Raw genomic sequence first — 18518 nt, 5'->3', positions numbered from 1 at the left:
CTGGCAGCCGGGGCTGTTCTGACTGGGCTCAACGTGCTGTGGTCCCAGGGGCATATATAAATGCAACACCCAGAAGTAATAAACTTGGCGCGATATGTGCCAGCACATGTGGATGCGCCCCATGGTACTTTGTGGTTGGGGCAATGGAAAAGGTAGAGAGCCTGTGGAGCTATAATGTGAGATGTAAGCATATCTGTTAAGGTTCCTACAATAATCCAGCCATAAACTATTGTAAAATTAAGATGGCATTTTGGGGTATAACCAGGGAAGGAGAAAACCAGGACATTCAGATACTTCTCTCGAGTTTTGTTTGAGAAATGTGACTGCCTTTCTGTTTCATCCCCACCAAGGAATTTTCTAGTATGCTGGTAGTTTTAGCCATAGGGCATCATTTATGCTGTTAGTTTCTTGACAGCAGTTTACAAGCTCCAACAGATCAGTACGATACCACATTGTATTCTTCTTTTATTAAAAAAAGAGACAATTTATGAATGTAGCTGGAACATTTACAATTCATAATGGATTAATAACTTTAAATAAAATACTGCTTGCGCTTGGTATTTTTGCCCTCTGTGCATATGTATTCTTTCTGAAAGTCAACTCAACGGGATTCCCTGCTCTTACTGCCATTCCCAGCTTCCCTCTTTCTGCTCAATATAGTAGTCATAATCTCACAAGTATGAGGTCTACTTAGTGGAAAAGAGTGCTGTACAATTTGCAAGGCTGACAAGAGTTTATACTAATATTTGCCCACCCGTAAGTTAAGTACCTTACTAGAGTTCCTCTTTCCCCAAAAAATGGGGATGTAAGGCTTCTAACAAGTCTTGTTGTCCTTGGACATCAAGTCAAGTGCAGGTCCACTAACCCCTCAATAAATTAAGTGTCTTTTTTTTTTTTTTTTCTTTAAAGAAAATCCCAGCATCAATTTTCTAGACAATGCTACATCAAGAGAATCCTTTTAACACAGATAAATCAGACTTTTATAAATAGTAAAGCTTTTAAAATAAATAACTGTAATTTTAAACAGGTCAGAAGTGTAAAACTTAAAGCTGACACACAAAGTACTCCTTGAAAAAGGTGTCCTCCAAAGGGAAGGAGGTACAAAATGCCAGTTACTCTATATGTACCCCACAGGCCATGTGAGGACTGACACAGAGTTTATCTGGAAACACTGGTGATGTGTAGAGGGCGCATGTAGACCCCCGGGAAGCACCAGCCACAAAACCGGAATTGCTGGCAGAATTGCATTTCTGGTTTTGCTGCTGGTGGTTCTGTGCTTGGTGATTAGCCGTGGGAGACCACGCTCTCTCTCGGGATGCACCAGTAGCCCATGTGTGGAAAAATTAAAAGACCACTACACTAGTTACCTCTATACTTGAGCTACTCTTACTGAAACAGGACATGTCATAACCCTGGCTTTGGGGACATGGTTCCCATTCTTTAAAAAAATCATTTCTTCATCTAAAAGATTTAAGAAATATTATAGGGCTATCTGAAATGTAGTAAGTTTCCAACACTTAGGCTTTACATTGCAATATGAAAAGTTAAAAAAACAAAATCTCTCACTGGAAAGGCATGACTATACATTTGGTACACACGCAAGCTTAACATTAAATAAACAGCGTACTATCCAGGCAAGTGGTTTTATGTACACTCACACACACAATCTAAATTCTTAAAGTACTAGAGACCTGCACATTCATTACAGGATCAATAAATCCTCAGACCTAAAATGTACTGAAAAGAAGATGAGCTCAGTTTTCCCCTCCAATTATTCAACTCAGAAGACAGTAGAAACAAGATCTCCACAACTAAAAAACTGGCAGTCAACTCCTTTTTCCTCCCTTGGAGGCTTTAAATTATAAAAAAAAAAGGTCTTAATGGCAAAAGTTAACTTCCAAGTACACACTTGAAAGATACAGTAAATCATCAATATTTCTCAGTCCTTAAATAATTTCTAAATGCATAAACAATTTTAATAAAATGGTGAGTTAAGACACTGCAATGCGGTATTGAGTTCAAGCCAATTATAAAAGCCTGTCAGGCTCTTGATTAAAGCTGAAGTCACACACCAAAGACAGGTGGTCTGAAGGGTAATTGAATGATGGCAGCCTGTTGGGTCCAATTTGTTCTTCAGTCAACAAGCTAAGGGCTGAGTTCACATTCAAGGCATGCTGGGAATACCAGATATAATCCAGTGTGTGCCTGCACTCTCCAGAGGGCCGGATCTTCCATGTAGTGTAAGGCGGTTCGGACTGCCCATCGGCACTGAGGAGTTTGTAAGCGCTGTTCAGATTGAGGCTGGAGTTGGAGAACTCCTTGTACACTTCCTCAGTGGGCTCAGCATTGAAATCTCCACAGATGATTAAAGGGATCTCTGCTCCTTGGGTAATATTTTTGAGGTTCTGAAGAAGATCACAGCCTTGTGCAGATCGAAATCTCTCCCAACCAGTTCGAGCTTTCAAGTGAGTGACAGCAATACAGAACAGCTTCTCAGTTTCGTTACATTTTAGCGTTTGAGCTATGGCCACTTGGTTGGTTTTTAGCTTCATTGCAGTTAGCCGAATATTAACACTGTTGATTAGTTCAAAACGGTCTTTCAGGAAAAACAAGGCGCAGCCATCTGGGCCATTGTTATGTTCAACATCTAAGCATGGGGACCAGGGTTTTGGGAAGAAAGTAGACTGGTACCCCAATCGGCTGAGGAGTGGCTGGAAAGTGTCAAAGTAGTGGTCCACTTCCTGCAGGCACAAGATATCTGGTTTGTAGGCAAGGATTTCCTCCAGAATGAGACATTTCCTCTCTTCCCAATTGAGAGCTTCCATGGGACACTGGATGAAGTTGTCCTTGCCCTCCCCAAGAGCTGTAATGAAAAGAGGTCGTGAATATTAATTGCTTAAGTAAACCAACTTCTCCTTTCCCTCACACCTGTGGAGACATAAGGCTTCCGTGAAGTACTCAAATTTCTATTCAAAGTTTTATTCAAATCACCAACGGATGTTGGTGGATTGAAGCTGAACGCATGCGGTTTGTAAGGCTTGTTGACTGTGCATGATACCAAGAATTCATTAACTTTCTAGGATGCTCATAAGTAAGAGCTGTAGTATCACATTTCTACACCAGGGATATCTGTCTGCATTCTGTTCCAAAATGTTCATGGTACCCCTCTTAGCCACACTGGCTAGAAATACAAATTCCTTCCATCCTACTTGTAAATCCCATTCTCCCTGAAATCAAGAAAAGGATTAAGTGCTGCCCATTTTGTTCCAGTACCAGTAATTATGATGGGCATCAACCCGCTGGCTTTGCAACCATCTTTGCTTTGCCCATGAGAAATATGCATTCATGCTACATACATGGTGGCCTGGGTTGGTGCTTTTTTGGTTGGTTTGTTTTTGAGTGACTTGCAATTTTGGATGCCCAGCCCAAGAAACTTGTACGGGCCCTGATTGTCAGAAGTGTGGCATGTCTAAACTAGAAAGTATCAAGTAGAACTGGGCATCTCCAAGTCATCATCACTTTCAACAGATTTGCCAGCGTAATGCATGTGACTACCAAATTCTCACATGATTTTTTTTTTGTCAGCCTCTCCCATGCTATTGAATTGCCTCATCAGTTGGCAAGTGCTAAAGCACAGAATCTAGTGTGGCAACATTTGAAAGTCTCAGTAAGATTTAAAAAAAAAAAAAAAAAAAAAAGAGAGCGAGCGAGCGAGCATCATGTGCAGTGGCATACTGTGGGTCTCCAGCGCCCGGGGGCCAATTCATTTGTGCCCTGCCCCCTGCGACTGATCACTGAGTGCAGGGGAAGGGGTGGTCTCCTGGCAGCCAACTGCTGAACCCAAGAAATGCCAGCAGCAAAACTGAAAGTGCCTCTGGGGGGGGCAGAGTACCCTTGGAGGCATGCCCCCCTTATTGGTACGCCACTAGCCATGTCCCTTCCCCATTACCTGCAAAGGCTCAGACAAATGCCACTAATTCTTACAATAATTCCAAGCATTTAAAATTTGGCTTTTTAAATAGGAATAAGACAAATGACAAGACTTTCACAAACAGTGAAGCAAATCTAACAAACATTTTATCAACTGCTACAGAACTGTAGTCTGTATCTTCACTAGGAACCTTCCAAAAAACAGGCCACCCCTCAACCATTCTTTTTTGCCAGCTGCTCTGGAAGTGATCCTGGGAGTTAAATGGAAGTGCCTCGAACTCAGAAGGATGGGGAAACAGAGCAGTACCTTTAAGGGTTACAACTACAGGAATGAGGAAGAGAGTGTGTGTTATGTGATTTTTGCTACCGTGCTCCTCCCAATCCCCTTTACAACTGTGTGGAAACACTACAGCTGCTAAATCCACGTACACAGAATTTGCTTTCAACCGCTTATGGTTTTAAGAGGCTGCCTCAAACCTGAGGTTCACTGGGGATTCGTACCTTGTGCAAGAATGTTCCACTGCATGACCCTAATGGAGTGATGGCTGCTGATGGAATCTGTCCTCAGGTCCACAAAGTCTCTCTGGAGACGGGGAGGGCGCTTCTGAAGAATCACCTGGCATTCTTCAAGCAGCTCCTTAGGATCTATGGGATCCAGCTGTTCCGCATCAGACTGCTCCAAATATTCCCGATGGTGGGAGACTGCGCTGCTGCTTAGTGTCTTAGCAAAAGCGCTATACAGCCTGCTTGTACTGTTTCCCATGGAATGTACTGGAAAGGAAGGAGTCAAAGTTCAGCATCAAGTCTGATCAACTTCCCCTGCATCCCCCTTTCACATCCAGGATTGAAAATTCCTCACAAAGACAGGGTAGACTATTGATTCTTTGGGTAGTAATACCAATATTCCTGGAATTTAATCCTCATGTGTAGGAACGTTTTAAAAGGCTGCAAAAAAGAAGTGCAAGTCAGTAAGGACTGTTTCTCAAAGTTACATTGTACTTCGAAGAAATAAGATATTAAAAAGGCAGGGAGGAGGAAGATTTGTCTTTTCAAAAAAATTAGTTGAAATTAATACGACTGTACTTAAGTTACAAATTAAGTGCATTAGTGAAGAAGAACACCTTTGCCTTTTAAACGTTTTCTAGGTCTTTTACATCAGTTTGTCACCTAGTTGGGTGTTGGCAGTGAGAGGTATTTTGGTAACTGGTCTGCTCATTTCCAGGCTATTTACTCTTGGTTTGAAATCAGAAGGCTAGTAGACATAGGCAGCCTTCAAGGTTTCTCCCATTTTAGTGCTGTTCTTCCAAAAGCTTCTATCCTAACATTTTCTTTTTAGCAATTTCGCTGAAAAACCTATTAATATAGTCCTGTTCAACTTCCGTATCCATCTTCTTTGTTCAAAGCCAGGTGTTTTATTCACATCTTATGGGTGCCACATTCCAAATAATTCAGATTGACTGCCTTGCACCAACTGCAGGAAAGGTGCATGTGAACATGCAACTGAGCAATTCAGATCAGAGATATGCTTCCCATTGTGACTTCACCTCAAATGGATAAGAGAGACAATAGATGAAATTATCAGAATTTACAGGAAGAACTATTAGCTATACAAGATGTAACAAGATTTGTGAAAGCCAAGGACTGCCATGGTTTGTAAAATATGATCACTGGAATTGAATCCTGCAGAAACTGGCCCTACAGTGTTCAGAAGGGGTGGCAGGGGGAATACTCACTGGTTAGGTTAGAAGTGATTTAAAACAAAGATTTCACCTGGAGGTGGAAGATATTCATAGATGTTCACTATGGACATCTTTAGGCATCAACATTTCTAGGTAATTTTTAAAGTATCAACATTTCTTTCTGTTCCAAATTGAAACAGACTCAAAACATTTTTTGCAAAAAACGAAGTTTTGGCAAAATGTCTGCTGAAGATCCAAACCACAGCTTTTCAGCTGGGGGTGATCTGGGTGTTCAGAGTTCTCAGAGTAGCCCAAAGGATGACAAGGTCCAATGGTTACAAACTCCTTCAAGACTGTTTTAGGTTGGACATAAGGAAAAACTTCTTTACTGTCTGGGCTCCCAAGGCCTGGAATAGACTCTCTCCACAGCTGGCACAAGCACCTACTCTGGACTCTTTTAAGAAACGTTTGGAAGCATATCTTGCTGGAATCCTTTGACCCTAGCTGACTTCCTGCCCCTAGGGCAGGGGGCTGCACTTGATGATCTTCCGAGGTCCCTTCCAGCCCTAAAAAGTCATAGATTTCGTAGACATGATGACAGTGAAAGTACCTAACACTACAGTTCAGTAACTAGGACACTGACCTGGGATGGGGAGACCTGGGTTCAAGCCCTGAATCAGAATAGTCTTGTTCTTCCCCAGTCTAATTAATTCTAATTCTAGTACAAATCAGGGCATCCAAAATCCTACCCAGTAAGCTGTAGTAAGAGAGATGCTTTATATGGCCACAAAGCCTTAGACTTCAAAACCCTTCCAGAAGAAAATTTCCTCAGAATAAAACTAAGATACATTTTCAAAAAGCTTTCTGATTACCTCTAATCACCACACTATCACCTTTTCATTGTAACGTGTCATGCAAAAGTCTCTCCCTGTATTAGAAATAAAAAGTGTGCCAGGGAAAGGATTGTTTCAGATTTCAAATTACACAAAAATCTATCCAGCACATTTTTCTGGCTGAAAAATCACCAACCCTGATGCATTCCAGGAGTTCCTATTTAAACTACAGATATTCCGTATGGAATTTCTTCCAATTGCCCAGGTCTCCGGTGTTTTGCTTTCCATCAAGTCCCACTTAAAGAAGAGATGTGAACTTTCTGAAAGCTCTGACAACTGAGTGAAAGCTTCAAAGGTGAGTTTAGCCAGTAACTTCTGTAAGTTGCACAATCTCTCTCTGCAGTTAGATTCAAGCAGTACTGCAAAAATGAGAACTCATAACTCCTCACATCTTCTGAGAAGAGATTAATCTTAAATAATCCTTTTCCTAAGTCTGCAGGATTCATATATCCTACATATGTATTTTCTAGATAGAGACTACTGACACTAGCTTTTCTAGAATTAAAAGTGGCACTTCCTTGCCACCTATGTATGTTCTTAGTTTGTAATGAAAAAGATACGTCTCATTTATCTGTTGCTATTGTGCCCTTTAATTTTAACTCTGCAGCCATGATGGTGGTGGAGTGTAGAAGGCCAAAGTTTTCTAAGCAATATATGGGTACGTTTGGAGTCTGTACCTTTGTTCCTAGACCTGATGCAATTTGGAAGCCACCAAAAATAGTATTGTATTCATACATTTTAATGCTAAACCTCTACAAGCAGCTTTGAAGAATACAGCTCATGCACTAAGATTCTTTTCAAAAATATTTCATGCTGGAACTAAACGTACTGAGTCCATAAAACAAAAACTCCTCCCTCCTCTACACGAAGTACCAATCCACCACTGCCATCTGCAGGGAAGTCTGATATGAGACAGGAATTGTAAATGCCTCAAAAGGCCTCATTATTTTCTGCTCAGTATCTTCCCTCTCCCCTGAGGCTCCACAGCCTCAGAGTGAAAGTTTTCATTTCTGTTTTCAGAACTCAAGCAGGTGAGATTAGCTGCTACTGGGACAGAAACAAAGGAATCCCAACCATAATTGGGATCTGTTATGCCAGGAAGCAAAACAGTCCCTGATTTTCTAAGCAAACAGGACAGATGCAAAGCAGGACATGAAACAACTTTTCCAGTCAAGGTCACGCTGGCCATCAGTAGCAGAATCAGAACTAGAATTCATTCATCCCAATGTGATGGCCAGTGCTCTAGCCTCTCCACCATGCTGCCTCTCTGAAGTGACCCAACTAAAGTAACTAAATCCTGTTCCTACTTATTTGCTTGCTACTAAGAATGGCTGATCTCTGCAGGTTATACAGCTACAATGTCTCCAAAATATCAAAGGGACTAATTTTGACAGAGGGAGGAAAGGGGAAAGAAAATCTGATCAACAATCAGCAGAGTACAACATTCCTCCCTCCCCTCCCTGCGTTAAATGACGGGTCATGGTAGAAATCCACTGAATTGATTTCTAGGGAATAAGGACAGAAAGCAAAGTTCAGTCAGTGCTCATTTACCTCATCTGTACATCATTTAACTGAGATGGCATTCATTGTGCAACTATTTGGATGCTTTCTATCTGTGGTCTTCCTGCGTAGAGACCAGCCTGAGTAAATAAGCAATCCTGCTCATCACTTAGTGTCTAAGCTTAGACTCAAAGCTGCTCCTAAGGGGCCAGATTTTCACAAGTGTTGAGTCAGATGTTCCCACCGACCCAATCTCTTCCTCCTCTTCCATCTTGCCTTAGGAGGAAGATCTCTTCCTTGGATTTTTTTCTCCAAGGTTTTTTTTTCCCCCACTTCATCCTGCTCATCTGCCTTTGCAACTCCAACCTTTAATTTAACAAAGCCTCTCCAAACTGCTCCCCAGCCACCCTCCAGCCCGTGATTCACCCTATTCAACAGTGCTCCCCCATCCTTAGCAACCCCTTGTTCTTGCAGGCAGCCGTTTCACCTGCATCCTACACAACAATCTGTGTTCCCCTGTACTTCTTTTCTGCTCATCTCCAATGAAACCCTACAACTCTGCCCTTCGTGCCCCCTTTTCTCTGAGTGGCCCCAGAAGTCCTCTCTGGGTCTGGCTGTGCCCTGTTCAAGACCAGAGGAGCCTGCAGCTGTAGTAGAGAAAGCAGCTCTCACTAAACTCAGGTGACAGCAGGCTGGGGTGGTTGGGCAGGGAGCTGCCATCTCTTCTGGTTCACACAACTATATTTTCAAGTGTCCATGAACACCACAAAGGATGCCCAATTATACTGGGCATCTCCCGGTGCCTGGTGTCTATCTAAGCAAAGTTATGCATGTGATTGTCACCCTCAGCTTTCTCTCTTCCTTTTATCATAAGGTCAACTTGAAAACATTCAGCTTGCCAACCTGGAAATAACACTGTGGTCATTTAAAGCCCAATGCACGTTTTGATGTGATCCAGTCCACAGTTCCCTAGGCTCCCTTCGGGGGCCCTGCAGAACATCCCAAGCAACTTATCTGGCTAGAGGTATTTATTCAATCTCTTTCCAATTTGTCAGAAAAAGATCAGGTTGGGGCTTGTTTGACAGAAGCCCTCCCTAACTATGCTCCTATCAGGTTTTCCAGAGGGATTACTTTGTTAGCAGCAAGAACTAGAACAGGGATGGAAAGTAAATGATGCCTTTGTTCTAGGCAGTAACTACGTATGAAATGACATTTTATTGCATAAGCAGCAAACCTGTTGCGTAAATCAGTCACGCCTGCTCACCCACAACTGTAATCACCAGTCAGACATGCTGACCTGTTAACTTTGTGCTCACAGTTTGGGAAAGCTCAACCAGCTAAGGCTGATGGAATAGAAAGCAGCTAAGATTTTAATAGGTGTACCCATGCAAGCCTGTTAAAAAGAGACAAGGACACTGCAAGAATATAGTATTTTTTCCCCCCAGAGAACTAAACAACATGTGAAGCATGGCAAGGATCAAAGGTTGACTTACAAAGCTTGGGTTCAGTGTGTAAGGCTGGCAGTGAGAGAGGTTTAAGGATACCCACATATTTTATTTGAGCTTATTAGATATGGAAAAAGAGACCAACAAGAAAATTCCCTTCCCTTATCTGGATGAGTTTTCAGAACAAAAACACCACATTCAGTTTCCTGTGTTACTCCTCAATAAAAAGACTTTCTATTTTTCATTTAGAAGAGCAAATGGTATGTTTACCATTTCCTACTGGTGCCTCAGCATGGTTTCCAGAATAACTGTCACTGATTTGATCAGTACTATTTTTTGTGCTGCAGTAGGTCTAGTGGAAGGCAGTAAGTTCTTGCTGGATTAGGGGATATTATTTATTTATTGACATTTTGATGTGACTTTCAAATCAAGCCTTGGTTATTTAAGTGTGTTCATACTATCTGGATATTTTTTAAATAGTTTATTTTCTCCCCTATTTATGCCTTTCCTCTACTTTTGATCTCATTTAGTCCTATTCCCTGCATAATGAAGTACTGCATAAGTGAAACAAATACCTTAAGACAAAGTATTTCACTCTTCTCCTTGACTATAGGGCACAATAGGAAACAAGTAGTAGTACTTTTATCATTCAAGGAAAATGATATACATTTCTAATCCGTGGAAAGTGGGGTCCAAAGTGATTCTCTTGAAAGAATGGGCTTCCCCCCACCCTTATTTTGCTCTCCAATTATGACAAATACACGTATTTTTTTTAAATAAATTTGTTAGTAGTGTAACTAGAATAGCCAGTTTCGCACTTAATTCGTTCTTATTTAGGGCCCTTAGGCCCACAACTGGTAAAATTAAAAACATTCAGTTTAAAGAATTACTTTAGCTATTAATTTTCATTTCTGATAAAATGAGAGAGAGGCCATCTTACATTTGTTAAATGACTAGCTAACATTTACATACCACATACACAGAGAAGCTTCTAAATAGTTTCACCAAGAGTGGAGCCATTTAAGCTAAGCGTAGGTTTAGTAACATCCCCACAATGTCCCAAAGTGGCAAACAATCATAGTTATCATGCATACACACCTGATAAGCTGCAAGAACGCACCAGAGTGAATACAGTGAACAGTCTAATGGTGAAGTGCACAGAAACGTAAGCTTCAACGTCACACGAATGTTCTTTACGGCACAAGCTGGCCAAGTAGTGACATCTAATGGGCACTTGCAGAACTATTTCAAACATACAATCAAGGCCTGGAATATTTTAGGGAAATTGGTTTAAAGGGGAATCCTTTCTAGATCACTTTGTTTGGCTGCTACGATGAGCAATGTGTTAAAATCTACAAGGAGATCTTAGATGGGATTTGTTATGCATGCTTATCAATATGTGGGTTATCTGGACATATTTGGTATCAAAAAGGCAAGCAAGCTGCCTGAGCATTTGGCTGATGTTCAAAGACTATCAAAAGTACTCCGTATTCCACTAGCAATGATTATCAATACAATGTCATTATAAGCTCAATGTATTTATTCACAACTCAGAGACGTTTTGGGACTGAAAAGTTTTTTCATCCTTTTGGAGTTTAAAAGGTTTTTTTCTGTGTTCTGGTTGAAACCTCCAGCTGTTTTTTAAACACTATTTATATGCCAACTGCTTGCTAGTTTGAACCACAGCACTAACAAATGGAATTGGTTTAGAATACATGACAAAGACTGTTTTTGTCTAGGGTAACAAATGAACAAGTCTAAAAATACAAAAAAATGCACTGTATGCTGCATAAGCCTGCACTGTCTTTGGCCCCTAGAAACAGCATTACTTGTCAGGTGCACAGAGGTAATCTCACTTTCCTAGCATATTTAAATTCAGTATTTCAGACTTATACATAGGTTGGATAATGCCCAATGCTTTAGGCAGTAAGCAGTAAGAATATTTTGCAGCAGGAACTGAAGTTAGAAGCAGGATTATAGTTCTCCTGTTTATGCCTCTGCTGCTTTTATGTTAGAATAGGAAAAAATCTGCTAAATCCTCAGGCTGCTTGAAAACAAGACACCTGTATTCAGAAACAGCAGTCCTCTCCCAGAAGCAGCAGCAGCAGCTGAAAGCTAGTCAGTACTGTGCAGTCTTGGCAAGTTTTCACCTGTTCTTGAGACACTGAAACACTAAGAAACACTGCTTATTATTATTTTTTTTTTTAAAAGCAGGCATTGTAGCTTAAATGGCCACAAAAATAGTCAGGGCAAGTCTCTGACTTTTCTATCACCATGTGGAGAATGGGCAAATGAAAGGAAGGCATGTATTGGCTACAGTTAGGGATGGTTTTAGGCCATCCTGAACTGGGCAAGCAATTCAATCCAATGAAGGTAATAGGGCTTTTGGTAGTCTCAGAGATCCCCTGGCACATTTCTCAGTGCATGATGCACCAGATAGTATGTTAGTACCACATAATGGATCTAAGGTACGCCAAATATCATGCTGTGATCCATGAGTTGCAAGCTTCTTTCTTCTAGGCCACTGACACAGTTATCCCTGCTATAAATCCTATATCTCATTAATGCTATTATAGTACCATGTTGGACCTTGTGCAGACTGCATTTTGATTAACACTGACACACAAGTGAAAGCCCCTGCACTGATCTTTGCCCTGTCCAAAAGTAGACTGAGGCTAGAGAACAAGAAAAATTACCTAAAGACAGGGGCAAGGGGCTCATAGTGAGAACAAGTTACAATAGGTAAAGCTGGAAATTGCATATCTGCAAGCTCTAAGCATCAAAGTAACCTCAGCTTCTTGTCAGAGGGGAAAAAGATCTGTATGATCACAGATACCATCCTCTTCTGAGAATAGCACATCATTAAGGGGAACTTCCCAGGCTTAAATAGATTCTGTACTTCATCTGATCCCAGAGAATCCTTCATTTATAGGATCGGTGGCCCTTCAGGCTTACCCATAATGGCTCAGCATTTTGCCAATAAAGGAGAGAGGCCAACTCGACATAAGGAAGCTGAAGGGAGCAGGAAAAGTTTCCACAGAACACTCTGGAGGCTGGCAGAGAAAGCAAGTTGGTTGAAGGGTACCAGGAACAGGGGGTTTCCTATGACACTCTGGAGCACTCAGTTAAGTTGCCCGAGAGCAGATGACATAGGGAATAGATGGGCTCTTGCAAAAGAGTCTTAGAAAGGGATAGCTGAAGTGTTGTGAACCATTTTTCCACCTGCATCTAGAGTTGTGAGGGAGTAGTGACACACCAGCAGCATACACCCTTCCTTTCAGCACTGACAAGTTGCTTTATTTGCTGTTCTCACAGTGCCAAAGGTGTGCATGGTGTCAAGGCAAGTACAAGGCTGCTGTTTGAAGAGCTTACAGTTCAGGTGAACTCACTGGCAGCCTGATAGTAGAGAGTTTATCAGCTGCCCCTTTGACTGAATTCTCAGAACTTGGCAGTACCACAAAGTGCCAACCAGACACAAATTACAACTGATCTTGCAATTTAGAGGTGGGGTGCACAGCATGGGAGAGACATTCTTCAGGTGATGTTGCAACAAGGGATGTCAACTCTGCAGATCTGTTTCATGACTACATGTGCTGTTAATAAAAACAGAACACACCACCCCTTCTTCAGGCCAGTTAAGTAAACAGGGGTGGTAGAAGAATCTGAACAAAGGGGTAGAGTCCAAGGCTGTACATAACCCTTGATATTACGAGAAGCTGTATGCACAGACAAACTGTTCATAAGTCCTGTTAACTGTTTGGTTTCAACCATGCCTTAAAAGACAAATATTGCCAGGTGCAGATCTTATGCATCTATATGGCTACTTCTTGAGCTATGGCCTCTGACTTTTGAATACAGGAATTGACACACTGTTCCTCCCACCCTGTAACAGGGAAAACCAGACTTAGAACTGACAGGCCTTGCTTTATTCACTGCAGATATTTCATGGTCCATAGGAAGCAAAAGGTTCCATGGGCAGAAGCTACATCTTGCATAAACGGCTTCCTTGGCCCAAGAGAGCACAAACAGAGTGGAATGTGCTTTGCTCCCGTCTGTAGTGTATGAGAAGCAGTAGCATTAGGTAATCGGATCATACTGTGTATGTTGGGCCAACAGCAGGGTTCATGTGTGGGACTTTCAGAATTAAGAGCATGGACCTTTACCACATCAATAAGAGCTTTACAAAGGGACTGGATATTGCAGGGGTCAGGGTTGCAACTCACTGCAACCCATTTAGAGGCCTAGCTCCCAAGTGGAATCTTCAATCCTAAGGTACCTATGCTCTTTCTGTAATGCAAGGGGAGAGGCAGGTGCCTTAGAGCAGGATTCAAAACAGCCAGAACACTGTACAGGGAGCTTTCCAAAGAAGCCTTATGTGAAATGCTGAACAAAGAGGGTGTATTTAAGCTCTTAGTAGCTTAGGGGCCTAACTCTAGGCTACAAGATAGCATCTACATCAGGTCAGGATTCACAGCTCCAAGGTCTGTCCTGGGCTACAACTTGACTTTCCAGGATGAAGCAGAGGACACCTATTTTAAGATGGCAGAGAAGCCAGTAGCTTGGGCCCACTATCAGACTGTGGGAGACCTGGGTTCAATTCCCTTCTCAGCCTCAGGGAGATAGCTTACGGAACCAGGGTATCCCCTGTCCCAGGTGAGTGCATTAAACACTGGACTAGACACTCATTCTCCTTCTGTGAATTCTCTCTGTGGCCTAACGAATCTTGATTTCCAACCCCCAACCCCCTTTTTGCACAATGACCCAGTGGTCCTACATAGTGCACTCCCACCCAACCTAGCCTAAAGCCTAGCGACAAGGGTATTCTTCTGGGAGATGCAAGTTTGTGCTTGAACTGCCTCAGCCCAAGGTCTCCCATAACCTGAATAATCACCCTAGCAACTGAGCCATTGTAGCAGGGAAAGCAGCAGCACCATCATCATCATCACCACCTCCTACACCAGCCATATTCTTGATTGAAAGGAGCTATAGCTACTGCTTGTTTGGAGCTCAATATGATGCACATTAGGCCTGCCCAGAGCACACTAACCTAGACTGGGTCCTTTAAGAGAAATAGGCCTTAGATATCAGATTAGAGCAGAGTTGTCCAAACTTGTCAAGGTAGCAGCAGTTCTGGGAATATGCAGGGGCAGAACTTTACAGCTAGGTACAGACATTTAAAAAGCCTGGGGCAGAATCAATCTAAGTTATGCAGTTTTCTGTACATGGTTTAGTTTAGATCTGCAGCAAACAAAACATGCATTTGCCCTCTGGTTGCAGGGGGAGAGGGGAGTGCAAATCTTAGATTGGGGTTTTTCATTTTTAAGCCAGTCTGTATGAGCCAAACTTCTGTTCTGTTATGGGCATAGATAGATTTCTGATCAGTCATACCAAAATCATAACATCTGTACCTGGCTCAAAAGGCACACTGACTATTTTATAAGACCAGGAACAGGCCATCATGCAGGAGACAGAGCTTTGAAAAGATTCCTAGCATTAGCCACTGAGCAACAATTTATTTTTTTCTTTACATCACAATTTTACAGTACCATAGGACAGTAAACAAGCAAAGATGATAAAGTATATACTTGACATGAATCATATTTGGGATGCAGACCTTTTCTGTAGCTGATTTAGCTAAAGGTGGGAGGAGTTGAACTGACATGGCCCAAGTCAATTCTCTGCAAATGAGACTTAAGTATCTGAGTCATTCATGCCCTTCTGAAGAATTGTAGGGCTGACTAAGCATTAGACTTCCTGCTTCCAAGTAATGTCTAACTCAGCCCCCTCATATAGTTCTGCCTGGCAAGCAATGCTGATGGAAGAATTGTTCATCACAGAAGTGTTCCTCCAAGACGAGCAGATTGCTCAACAGCACCTTTGGCAAATTATAGCAATTCGCCTTACTTCATCCTCAGCTACTGCTTGTTCTTACATAGTACACAAAGTCATTTCCTTAAAATAAAGGAACTGGTTTAATTACTTGCGCACACCTTGGGCTTTAAATTTGCACAGAAAGCGCATTATACAGGAACAATTACATAAGTTATTATAGATCATTTGGAGATAGGAAAAAACAGATGTTTCTATTTTCAATGAAACATGCAGTCCTTAGTGGTCTGTTTAATTAAAGCAAGCATTTCTTTTATCTCAGAATAGTAATTCACATTAGCAGGCTTTGTTTTTCCGGCAGACATCCAGCTCTCTGCAGTCTCCCTCCATCCCCCACCCTCCCAGGAACTGGCTACTGCTATGTTCTTTCCACCTACATCCAGTCTGTGCCTGCATGCTGTACAAATGACAAATTTGGGCAAGCCTATTAAAAACAGGAACTGCATGACTACCTTCTGTGCAGAGTATTTGAAGTACTCATAAACTACCCTAGTGAGTCATTGAAGACAAATTAAAAGCAATACAATGAAAGTCTTCCCATCTATATCAGAGGTGCTCAACCCACAACTTGCAGGTCAAATCTGGCTCTTGGAGCCATGGCATCCAGCCCATGCAGCTCCCCACAGATCAGGAAATTTGGCAGTGGGGGAGCCCCGCGTGATTAACACTACCAGTTCTCCCCCACTGCCAAATTTTCAAGCACACCACTTGCTGAATCTGGCCAGGCCCCAACCAGGTCTGGCCATGACATGGCTCATCCAGCCCACGGGGCATAAAGGTTGGGCACCACTGATCTAAATCAGTGCCTCATCCAACTTCCTGCTTTCAGTAATGCATGGAAATGGAAATAGTAAAAGCTAATGGGGTCACACTAGCACAAAGAAGAGAACTGCAGCTGAAGCCTCCCGCAAGGGTATACTGCACTGCATTTCAGAACGGTTACCATGTATGTTGCCCTGAAAAGGTGGAGCAAATGGGCAGTTTCAGCAACTGATCTAGGAAGAATCAACGATCTAGAAAGACTCAAGGTACAGGATTCATACCTGTATCTGGATTTCCCAAAAGTCTTGGGTGGAATATGCAAATAATGTTTTCCTGGATCGTGACAACTCTAAACACACTTGTTCTTCCCGATGCATCAGCTTCCTTCCTAGTTTAGCCTCTCTTTCTCAGGTTTCTCATAACTGCCACTACTGAAGCCAGGGTGCTTTGATACTACCCTGCAAGAATGAACAGACTGCTGTGCTGTGGACTACATAGTATGGGGAGCTATATTGGCCACAAGAAACTCTAGGACCCACTATAAGTATGTCAGCTTCAACTTTCAGAGCAGACCCTGGGGAATCCCCATGTCTTAGTAAGTACCACTGAAATTAACTTTTCTTGTAAATAAAAAGGAGTGTGCCAGTGGTATGATCCTACAAATGCATTCCTCAGCCCTGGCAGGGTGTTCCAAAAATCATTGCCTGTATTTGAGAAAATCAAGTCAGAAGGGTAGAAATGGAGTTATTCCTACACAGGGCCAGCTGCTTAGATCTTCATTGCAATTATACAGGAGTAGACTACTTGTTTCTTTTCTAGAGTTCTAGTTAGAGTAGCGCTGGTTCCTCGAGGACAAAATAAGCTTCTATAAATAAAATCTTAATCTCCCTAGATGACTATCACTCTGAAGACCAGAGATCTGCAACATTAGAAGATACTGGCAGGAAATCTGACTTGGCGTAAAGCAGGAAACAAGAGAAATAAAATCCCTTCCCCTACTGCCCCATCTTACTCCCCAGCTCTTTAAAAAGCTATCCATGTTTACCCGAGAGACTGAAATGCCAGCTTCATCCTGGAAGCCAGCACCTAAACCATAACCTGATTGAAAGGGTGCAAGAGGAGATGGAAGTGAAAGCAAGTCACAAATGATTCAGATGCAGGTTGGGCCTGGCCAACCCATCCTGTACCCTCAGTCCAAACTAATTCCTAAAAATACACAGGAAAGTGAACTGAAGACTCTTTTAGGGTTTTTATGTCATGTACAGAAGACCTGCATGGTCCAGCAAAATTACCTCAGCAGTAATAATATCTGCCAAGTGTCATCACCATCTAAGAAAATGCCCCAATCCTGGAACCGGTTTCATTAGCAGGGTTCCCTGCAGGTGCACAGCTCAGTCTGCTCGGTCACACTGCAGAATGGGGGCCCAAGAGACTGATCCAATTCCCACTGAAGCCACTAGAAAGCCTCACTGGTTGCAGCAGCTGGATCAGTCCGTGAAAGGAAACATTCAGCATTCCCCAAAAAATTGTTAGGTCTGTCAGCTACCAGCCTTACAGCACAACTAATGAATGATGGTAACACAATTTAAGTTCCACTTTATATCAGTGCAGTACATTTATATTAGGGAGTTGCACTGCTGTGGCTTTAATTATCCTAGAAGAGATTTCTTTCATAACCCACCCCTTCTGAAATACTTGTCTATATAAAATGTGTTGATTATGAAAAAAAGGTGATGCTAGAATGATCCAATTTAAAATCTTATTCAAGCAAGAAAATTCAGATAGGGTATACTGAAGTCTTCTCTTACGTCATTTGTACAGAAGAGTTAAGGACTGTGTGTTCTCAGGCCTGGTATTCCTACCCCATGTAATGCAATACCCAGACAAAGTAGGTGAGGACATCCCAAGATACTTTAACCTCAAGCATCCTGACTTTTGAGTTTGACTCAGGCTTGAAAAAGCAGTACTAGCTTTCACACCAAGAAAAACAGTGTTCCAGAAAGACCAAGAAATTAAAAACTTTCTGTTTTAAAAATCCCCTCCCCAAATCAGAATGATATCATTACCAAAATTAATGTTACAACTATGCTATCACTCATATCAGCGGTGGAGGTTCTGATACAATCTGCAAGAACTGTTGGCTACAACTGCATAGGAACCAGATCTGGCAACACCCCATCCCCCCGGCAGCCAGATGTGGAAACTGGGCTGCCGCCTCCCCCCCCGGCAGCCAGATGAGGAAACTGGGCTGCCACCTCCCCGGCAGCCAGATGTGGAAACTGGGCTACTGCCTCCCCCCCGGCAGCTAGATGGGGAAACTGGGATACCACCTCCCCCCCACGGCAGCCAGATGTGGCAATTTTACAGCTAGATTAAAAATCCCCGAAGACCCAACTCACGATCTGACCCACGAGGCCTCC

At 42.3% G+C, this 18518-nt stretch overlaps 1 protein-coding gene across 1 annotated transcript; it reads right to left on the bottom strand.

Moving 5' to 3' along the window:
* Positions 1-1309: 1309 nt before the first annotated feature.
* NOCT (nocturnin) lies at positions 1310-10717 on the bottom strand. The gene is made up of 3 exons (XM_019534361.1): positions 10546-10717; positions 4432-4701; positions 1310-2863 (listed from the first exon to the last, which is right to left on the bottom strand). The coding sequence occupies exons 1-3, from the start codon at positions 10700-10702 to the stop codon at positions 2028-2030; spliced, it is 1263 nt and encodes a 420-aa protein (XP_019389906.1). The 5' UTR covers positions 10703-10717; the 3' UTR covers positions 1310-2027.
* Between the last annotated feature and the right edge of the window lie 7801 nt (positions 10718-18518).

This window comes from Crocodylus porosus, unplaced genomic scaffold, assembly GCF_001723895.1.
Source record: "Crocodylus porosus isolate Cpor-Errol unplaced genomic scaffold, CroPor_comp1, whole genome shotgun sequence".
Classification (NCBI taxonomy): Eukaryota; Metazoa; Chordata; order Crocodylia; family Crocodylidae; genus Crocodylus; species Crocodylus porosus.
The sequence above is the reverse complement of the archived record's forward strand: the minus strand, read 5'-3'. Positions and strand labels throughout refer to the sequence as shown.